The sequence below is a fragment of the Babylonia areolata genome, chromosome 15 (assembly GCF_041734735.1).
Source record: "Babylonia areolata isolate BAREFJ2019XMU chromosome 15, ASM4173473v1, whole genome shotgun sequence".
Lineage (NCBI taxonomy): Eukaryota > Metazoa > Mollusca > Gastropoda > Neogastropoda > Buccinidae > Babylonia > Babylonia areolata.
Window position 1 is genome coordinate 26,817,808 of NC_134890.1, and position 10,162 is coordinate 26,827,969.

A 10,162-nucleotide genomic window follows, 5' to 3' on the forward strand; every position below is an offset into this window, starting at 1 on the left:
ACCACTTTAGACATGCTAAAACCATTTACAGCTTAGTCTTTTGTGAAGGACTATGACTCTCAAACTAGGAGGCAAATTTGCACTGGCTCTTAGCGCTGCAGCCTTGTGGGCTAGTTGGCCTTTGGGAACCAGCCCAACGCCGACTGTCCTGAAACCCTCTTGGCCGAGAGAGTGGGGATGTACTTGGGCAAGACACTCTCCACTATAATCAAATTCTAGCCCAAATAGTCGGAACAGCAGTTGCCTCCTCTGCTGTTCTGATGGTCATAGTCGGACACGACTGACTATCAAATATATATATATATATATATATATATATATATATATATATATATATATATATATAGACATGCTCTCTGAGCTACGTGTCCTTGACCCAAAACAAAGGGACAGGCTACAAGTAAAAGAAGGGAAAGTAAAAATGTTTCGCTGTGCTTATAAAATCATAGTATAACATGTGTGGGTTTGGGCAAAGCGTTGTGAACAGCATACCTGCTGCAAAGCAATGTTTTTATCTTCATCACAAACTCTTCTTTTTTTTTTCTTTTTCTTTTTTTTTATCTCTCTCTCTATCTGTCTTGAAGCTATAGCCTAGACACAACATATTGCTTCCCAATTCCTGCTTTGGCACGAGGAACTGATAAATAATTCAGGTACAGGAATACTTATTATGTTCTATCAGAGACCGATTACTGAGCAAAATTGTGACCCCCCTCTCCCAACCCCTCTCCTCAGACTCAGTCTCAGACTGTCTGGCAAAACATAAACGCTTCCAGAGCCTGTAAACCACAGGGGAGGAAATTACACTGCATCCACACAGTGAGTCTGGCCACTGACACCACGAAAGCCCGGGCTTTCACCTCACTGAAATCAATTGCGGTCAGGCCTGCTAAGTCTTTTGCTTTTTGATTCCAGCTACCGATCGTTTTTGCGTTTCTGACAGAATGGCATTTAACCCAACCCAACACTCGGCTACGGCCCGCTTTGTTTGTGTGTGGGCAGTACTGTAGGTAAGAATTATTGATATCACTTTGTGGATTAATGTGTCTTCGTATGTCGCTTACAGTCGTGTTGTCCAGAGACGGTCAACTTCAAACGCTGGAAACGAGGGACAGTCAAGGCTTTGGCCCACGCACGAGTACTCCCCCCCCCCCCCCCTCCCCCTCCCCCCCCCCCCCCCCACACACACATTCATCACCCCCCCCCCCTCCTCCTTCCCCACCAACTCATTATCATTTTAGGAGGCGGTGTCGAACAGACCTCGCCCCTCAAGAACAATCCAATCATTTAGTCATCATAAGCGTTTCGCCTGTCAACCAATAGCAGCTCGGGACGCAGGCGGGGGGGTCGCTCAAGAGTTTAGTCCCCGCCCCCCCCTTTCGCCGGTGACGGTAGCCACGCCCCCTTCCCCCCCACCCTCCCCTCCCCTCCCTTCCTCCCCGTGTAGCCTGTGCGACACAGTTCTCGCGGCACTTTAGAAGGTTGACAGAGCAGGCAACAGCCCAAACATCAAGGGACGCTCACACGTCGTGGAAAGGTGTCGGCCGCAGAGAGAGTCAGTGCTTGACTCGCCGTGACGCGGGTCTTGGCTGCTGGCATCACGACGGAGTGCACTACCTAGTCTCTTCCCTTGTCTGTTTCTTGTCCTGTCCTGGCAAGCATCTCTCGGAGTCCAGGAGACCCCAACGACCCACAACTACTACACAGCACTGACTCGACGACTGCTCAGTAAGAGAAGTTGTTTTTTGTTTTTTTCTCTCCGTCACTTAACTTGTGTGCAGTTCCGTGTCTTTGCTGTTGTTGTTGTTGTTGTTTTGTGTATTAATTATTATTGCTAAACGATTTGGGATTCTGGACACAGGGCCCGTTCAGGCTGTTGGTTAGCTTATGGGCACAGTTTTTACATTACCTGTGAATGGCCAGGGGGGTGGAGGTGGGGTGGGGGTGGGGGGGGGGGGGGGGGGTGGCGGGCGGGGAGTTCGCATTACAAAGAAAAGTATCATTTTGCAATAACAATGTGATTTTGTTGTTGTTATTGTTGTTGCAATAGAATGTGTGTTTCCCAGCTGTAATACCAATTGAGAGAATAATGATCCGTGATTATCAGTTGGGTCGAAATTTTTTTTTAATTCTTTTTTTTATAATTTTTTTTTTTTACTTCACCTCTCTTCTGTTCTTCTCACTCTCTGTCTCTTTTCCGCTGTCTATCTCTTTGCCTGCCTCTGTATCTCGATGTCTCTCACTCTCCTGTCTGTCTGTCTGTCTGCCCCCCCCCCCTCCGCCCCCCGCCCCCTCTCTCTCTCTTTTCCTCATTCCTTGAAGCAAAGGTCACTGATTACAGAATGGGGTAAGCGAGAGATGAGCTGGATATGCAAGAATACTGAATGTTCGTGGTATGAATACAGAGAGGTTCAGTATGGCTGAGTATGATGGGATGGGGGGAAGGGGACTGGGGGGGGGGGGGAATGGGGGGCGGGGGCTATGGATGTTCGGTTACAACTATTTGTTGTTGTTTTGTTGTAATTGTTTTTGCTATTGTTGTTGTTGGTGGTGGTGGTGGTGTGTGTGTGGGGGTGGGGGGTTGGGGGGAGAGGGGGTGGGAGGTGTAGGGGTGGGGTTCCCCTCCACAAGGAGAGCGTGCCAAAATGTACAGAGCCCTCCACCACACCGCTCCACCCCTCCTCCCTCCCAACCTCCACCCACCCCCATCCCCTATCCGTGTTCCATCACCCCTACCCGTCTCCTCTCCTCCCCCACCCTCCCTCCCCATGGGGAGAACTTCACGCAGAGCCAGGATCAGTGTATGTAAATGCAGGTGTACAATGATCAACAAATAGTAGAGAGTGGTAACTCTCTCCGTTCACAAGGTACACAACTTCAAATCAGTGCTGCTTACGCTACCGACTCAGCTAGCACACAGGTAAATAAAAGGTATCCTCAGGAAGTGTCTGGGTTTGTTCCAATGTAGCTTTTATTTACCTGTGTCCTAGCTGAATCGGTAGCGTTAGCAGCACTGACTTGAAGTTGCGTACCTTGTGAATGCAGAGAGTTACCACTCTTTACTGTTTGTTAATCATTTCATCTCCTGGCCTCATTATTTGTTAATTTCCAGTTGTACAATGCTGGGCTTTTATTATCAGAAACTGAGAAAAGCTTATGGTTTGGGCAACAGCAGACTGAAAGCTGTGTGGTCACTGGTTTCTCCACTGCATTTTCGGTGTGTGTGTGTGTGTGTGTGTGTGTGTGTGTGTGTGTGTGTGTGTGTGTCTGATTGTGTGTGTGTGTGTGTGTGTCTGATTGTGTGTGTGTGTGTGTGTGTGTGTGTGTGTGTGTGTATGTGTCTGTCTGATTGTGTGTGTGTGTGTGTGTGTGTGTGTGTGTGTGTGTGTGTGTGTGATTGTGTGTGTGTGTGTGTCTGATTGTGTGTGTGTGCGTGTGTGTGTGTGTGTGTGTCTGATTGTGTGTGTGCGTGTGTGTGTGTGTGTGTGTGTGTGTGTGTGTGTGTGTGTCTGATTGTGTGTGTGTGTGTGTCTGTTGTGTGTGTGGTGTCTGGTTGTGTGTGTGTGTGTTGTGTGTGTGTGTGTGTGTGTGTGTGTGTGTGTGTGTGTGTCTGATTGTGTGTGTGAGTCTGATTGTGTGTGTGTGTGTGTGTGTGTGTGTGTGTGTCTGATTGTGTGTGTGTGTGTGTCTGATTGTGTGTGTGTGCGTGTGTGTGTCTGTGTGTCTGATTGTGTGTGTCTGTCTGATTGTGTGTGTGTGTGTGTGTGTGTGTGTGTGTGTGTGTGTGTGTGTGTGTGTCTGATTGTGTGTGTGTGTGTGTATGTGTGTGTGTGTGTGTGTGTGTGTGTGTGTGTGTGTGTGTGTGTGAAGGAATATGACTCAAAACTAGGAGGCAATACTGCATGGACTTGTAGTGCAGCACCCTTGGAGGGCTCAGTGGTTGTTCTTTGGGGATCACCACAGCGCCGCCGACTGTCCCGAAGCCCTGAGTGGGGATGTAACTTGGGCAAGACACTCTCCACTATGAACAGTATCTAGCCCAGATAGTCGGGACAGCAGCTGCCTGCTCTGCTGTTCTGATGGTCATAGTCAGACATGAACTGTCATACGTATGACATACGTATCATACTGGACACGAATTCCTACACTATAACTGCATGAAGCAAAGGTGAAATCAGCTGATTACTTCTTACCTCAGCTCCACCTAACTCCTGTCTATAAAAAAAAAAAAAAAAAAAAAAAATCACCGTTCTCCATTTCCGGCCCATTCTGCGTTTACGTTCTGATCTTTGTATCAGTAACCATGTAACAGAAAACAAAATTGTTTATCTTAAACTAGTTTGTGCACAGATGTAGTCTGAAGTAACTAGGGATGGTTTGGTGACCCACATTTGTCTAATTTTCGTGGAGATTCACTGGTTATTTTCAGCGAGAACCGCGTGCGCATGCGTGTCTCCATGTCCTGGTCTTTTCCGGATCACCGAAAGGCTAAAAGTTTCGTCATGGAAATCGCTGTCCTTACGAAAGGATTTGGAACAATTTCGGTGACTATTTTTGCAAGTTTACACGATGATATTTGGTTTTATTATTTACACCCATTATTTGCTGTAGTCTTCTGTGCTTACTTTGAGCGTGTTTCTTGTCACATCACTGCCATTACGTATTCGAACTGATCTATTTGTAAACTCTGCCGAAAAGTTGTCCGAACAAGGACAGTGCAAACTCAGAAAGGCGAGTTAGGGTTGTGGGCTGCCCATGACGTCATATGACCTATTTCTCGCACTGCAAGCGACGAAAGGTCCCCCACGAAAGCGGGCCTGCAAACCCTCCCAGTCATATTGGGAAGGTGGACATGCTGGACAACATAACGCGAACAGAGAGCTGTAGGAACAATGATATATTGGAACATGGAGCTGTAGGAATATGCTATATTGGAACATGGAGCTGTAGGAACAATGATATATTGGAACATGGAGCTGTAGGAATATGCTATATTGGAACATGGAGCTGTAGGAACAATGCTATATTGGAACATGGAGTTGTAGGAACAATTATATATAGGAACATATGACCAGTGATATATTGGAACATGGAGCTGTAGGGACAATGCTATATTGGAACTTGGAGCTGTAGGAACAATGCTATATTGGAACATGGAGCTGTAGGAACAATGCTATATTGGAACATTGAGCTGTAGGGACAATGATATACTGGAACATGGAGCTGTAGGGACAATAATATACTGGAACATGGAGCTGTAGGGACAATAATATGCTGGAACATTGAGCTGTAGGGACAATGATATATTGGAACATAGAGCTGTAGGAACAATGCTATATTGGAACATAGAGCTGTAGGAACAATGATATATTGGAACATGGAGCTGTAGGAACAATGATATATTGGAACATGGAGCTGTAGGAACAATGATATATTGGAACATAGAGATGTAGGAACAATGATATATTGGAACATTGAGCTGTGGGAACAATGACATTTGAACAGAGAGCTGCAGGAACAATAATTATATTGGAACAGAGAGTTGTATGAAAGATGATACATTGGAATATAGAACTGTAGGAACAATGGAATACTGGAACAGAGAGCTATAGGAATATAGTGCTGTTGTGGGAATGAAGAGCTGTTTGGGTAATATGACAGGAACAATGATATATTGGAACAGAGAGCTGTTGGAATACAGACCTGTTGTGGAAATAGAGTTGTGGGGTAATACGACAAGAACAATGATGTATTGGAACATAGAGCTGTTGGACTAAAGAGTTGTGGGTTAGATATGGCAGGATCAATGGTATGTGGGAAAACAGAATGAGAATACAGCGGTATAGTGACATAGAGCTATGGGAATGAATGAATGATATGCACATTGATGTAGCGTCTATCCCCGATCGGAGACCAAGCTCTAAGCGCTTTACAAACACGGGGTCATGTGCACAACAGACTGCCTACCTGGGTAGAGCCGACCGACGGCTGCCATTGGGCGCTTATCATTCGTTTCCTGTGTCATTCAATCAGATTTCAGGCACGCACACATGCACATGGAATGGGAATACAATAACCAGGAGTGTGGAAATACCATAGACCCACAGAAGAAACGAATGGGAAATGCATGTATAACGTTTGTATGTACACGGTGTTCCCCTAATCCGTCTCTCCCTCCTCCAGCATATGGCGGGCTGTATGGGTCTGATCACCGCGTTGGTTGCATGCTAAGGTTAGGCATCTTGCTTCTTCTCCTTCTCCCCAATCCAGACCCATTCGCCAACTCTTCGCACGCACACACACACACACACACACACACACACACACACACACACACACACACACACACATACAAGCACACACACACACGCACACACACGCACGCACACACACACACACACACAAACATACACCTCACACACCTCACACACACACACACACACACACACACACACACACACACACACTCACACAAACACAAGCACACACACACACACACACACACAAGAATCTAGAAAAAAATACATGCTTTCCGCGAATGAAATTGAAAAAAAAAAGAAGTATTATCGTATTAATTGTATTTTTGTGTGTGTCACAACAGATTTCTCTGTGTGAAGTTCTGGCTGCTCTCCCCAGGGAGAGCGTCGCTATACTGAGAGCACCACCTTTTTTCTGCATGCAGTTTTTTTTTTTTTTTTTTTTTTTTTTTTGTCGTTGTGGTTGTTTTGATTTTTCCTATCGAAGTGGATTTTTCTACAGAATTTTGCCATGTACAACCCTTTTGTTGCCGTGGGTTCTTTTAACCTGCGCTAAGTGCATGCTGTACACGGGACCTCGGTTTAATGTCTCATCCGAATGACTAGCGTCCAGACCACCACTCAAAGTCCAGTGGAGGGGGAGAAAATACTGGCGACTGTGCCGGGATTCGAACCAGTGCGCTCAGATTCTCTCGCTTCCTAGGCGGGCGCGTTACCCATAGGCCATCACCCCACACTGTAAACTGTAAAGCATTGCTTTATGAATTGTCCCGAAATCAGATACACTCTCCTCCCTGTTCGCACCAAGTGATATTTCAAAAATTTAAAAGAGGCTTTAGCCTGTGCAATTTTTAAGGAACTGGCAACGCATGTTCCAGATATGATTAAATTTTTGGACACTCAGCTTGAAATGAAAACTCATCTCCAATTTGGCTCCATCACAGTTGCGAGAAACGCATGTTTCTCGTGGAATGGACATTGAAGGCTGCTTCATCTGAACTGAAATAGATACTCAGGTGACTCAAACATCTGGTTGGCACGAAATGTACTTTTTCTTCAATCAAATTTATACAAATTTTCGGTTGTTCTTCAATTAACGATTTATGGGCATTTTTGACAATAGCAAAATTGTCGCGCGCGCGCGCGCGCACACACACACACACACACACACACACACACACACACTCACACACACACACACACACACACGTGCATTTACGTAACAAACACACACACACACACACACACACACACACACACACACACACACACACACACACACAATTTTCAATGACATGAAAGATATTAAAATGTTTCTTTCAAAAGAAATTTTTTTTTAAGAGGCGTGTATTGATTATCCAGCACTCCCAAATTGTACCCACTCACGGAAACACACGCAACGAGTTAACAACCATCAAACTTGTAATAACTGCAGTGCAGAAAGCTGTACCTGCAGAAACGGGAAAGGACACATTAGTACGGGTATCACGTGCTTCACATAACTCTCACAACCCCCCCCCTTTTTTTTTTCTTTTCTCCCCAGATGTCGCCAGTGTCCGTGATGAGGCGTGAACGCCAACACACACAGCGCAAAGCGACAGACTGAGCACGTCCACACGGCCACTAATCACTGTGCTCAGTCCCACCCGACGTTTCCATCAACGCTTCCTCAGAAAACGTTCAGACTTTTAGTTGTGTGTGTGTGTTTATCTCCCAAGTCTTTGTCCCCATGTCTGGGGCGGCTGTCACCACCCATGTTTCTGTGGAAGAGGACCACAACAGTGACGTCAATGTCACTGACTATGAGGATGACGACGAAAACCCGTCTCCTAGCGAGGTGGCCAGCGGTCTTGGGGTCACTAACACGAGCGAAAGTAGTGGCGGCGTCGTCGGCGGCGGCGATGATAGAACAAGTCCAGCGCGAGTGAGCGGGCTTGGAATGGACGACGGTGACTCAACCCGTTCCTTGCTCAACACCACCATCACCACCTCCCCCACAGATTTGTCCGCGTCCACATTTTCCAAGATCGATTCTTCGATCTTGTCGAGACGTTCCAGCGGGTCAGCTTTCTCGTCGTTCCAGTCACAGCGGTCTGAGGGTGGCGCAGACTGTTGTGGCACCAGTTCAGCAATACCTGTGTCGATGTCTTTAGTACGGAACGGTGTAAACAGAGACACCAACACGACACGGCACGGCTCAGCACTGTCACACCGTTCGCCACAACACTCGCCACAACACTCGCCGCACAAAGCGTCGACAGAGTCGGGCCCGGGAGGATATTATTTCAGGTACGGCATGCACTCGCCCACGTCGGCAAGACACGCGGAACTTCCAAGAAACTATGGCGGTCATGTTGAGTGTCGTCACGGCCTGGGGGATACTCCTGAAGGACGCTGTCCAGAGTGCTGGCGAGAGACTGGCCACCCCCTCCTGTTTCCTCCCTCCTCCTCCTCGCCGGAGACTTTTGCCCGGGGGTCAGGCTCACCGGGGGGCTATTTGGGTCAGGGGGTGCCTTCCCCCACCCTGTCGGTAGGAGAAGGGGAGCGCGTGTCGGCCAGTACCCCCTCCTCGCGCTCTCCCCCGCCGGACAGTCCGGTGGAGCATGCATCGCCGCATCAAGGTGGGTGGATGTGGTGGTGTGTGGTGTATGTGGTGGTGTGTGGTGGTGTGTGGTGTGTGAGTTCTGAGTCAGTCAGGGCCAAGGTCTGGTCTTGGTGATGGTGGTGGTGGTGTTTTTTTTTTTTTTTTTTTTTTTTTTTTTGTGACCTCAGTTGCATGCAGGTCATGGAGCATCGGAACGTGTTTTCTTTTCTTTTTCATTTTTTTTTCTTTCTTTTTTTTGTGCTTTCACACGCCTTCTTCATTCGCCAAAAAAAACAAAAGCCTATTTTTTCCCTTCTGTTTTCTTTCGTTTTTTTTCCGTTTTCTATATAACATGTCAGTTTTCGATTAATACATGTAAATACATCTGAATGTATTCAAAGTAGTATTCTTCCGAATACACTAAGTTCTTTGTCCGAATAATCGGTTTTCATGGACAATTTCAGTGACTATTTTAACATTATACATGTGTTTTCAGTTGTCTGAGATTTAGTTTGCTCTGATGTGAGTGTGTGGATTCTGTATGTGAGATAATCATCGAAATCATCTTAGTACAATACATTACACGTCGAAAAACATGCAATTTGATGAACATTAATTGTTGGAGGAAGAAAAAAAAAAAGGGAGAAGAAGAAGAAGAAACAAAAAGGAAAGTTGACGCTCGGACAGGAGGCAGGTTCCGCCCTCCCCCGAAACGACGCACAGTAGATTGTTCTTGTGCCGGACGCATTTCAGTTTCAGTTTCAGTAGCTCAAGGAGGCGTCACTGCGTTCGGACAAACCATATACGCTACACCACATCTGCCAAGCAGATGCCTGACCAGCAGCGTAACCCAACGCGCTTAGTCAGGCCTTGAGACGCATTGATCAAGGATGGTGGTTGGTTGTTATTTTACAGAGGGGGGTACTGGCATTGGTTCTGCCCAAGTGATGACCTGTCACTGCTTTTGTTTTGTTGGTCGGTTTTGGTGTTGTGTTGTGTAGTATAGTGTAGGTGTTGTGTTGTGTTGTGTCGTATTTTACTTTACAAGAAACTCGTGCCTTAAGACGTGGATCCAACCATCTTCCAGGGTTTTTTTTTGTTCGTTTCCTGAACTGCCATTGCAGGTTTTTTATTTTATTTTATTTTTATTTTATTTAATTTGATGTATATGATTCTTCATGTATGCATTTATTCATTTGTTTATTCATTCATTTCTTCAATTTATTCATTCTATTGCTTCGGTTTTGCGATATTTTGCAAGTCTTACTTTTTTTATATCGGAAATGAATTCGTGCATTCTCAATCATTCATTCCTTTCTTT

At 46.1% G+C, this 10,162-nt stretch overlaps 1 protein-coding gene across 1 annotated transcript in view; it reads left to right on the forward strand.

Moving 5' to 3' along the window:
• Positions 1 to 1,583: 1,583 nt before the first annotated feature.
• The window catches only part of LOC143290316 (uncharacterized), a 36,169-nt gene continuing 27,590 nt past the window's right edge, over positions 1,584 to 10,162 (forward strand). The window contains exons 1-2 of the mRNA XM_076599670.1: positions 1,584 to 1,728; positions 7,801 to 8,878. Coding sequence (XP_076455785.1) covers positions 7,987 to 8,878 — 892 coding nt within the window. The 5' untranslated portion in view covers positions 1,584 to 1,728; positions 7,801 to 7,986. The remainder of the gene's footprint in view (positions 1,729 to 7,800; positions 8,879 to 10,162) is intronic.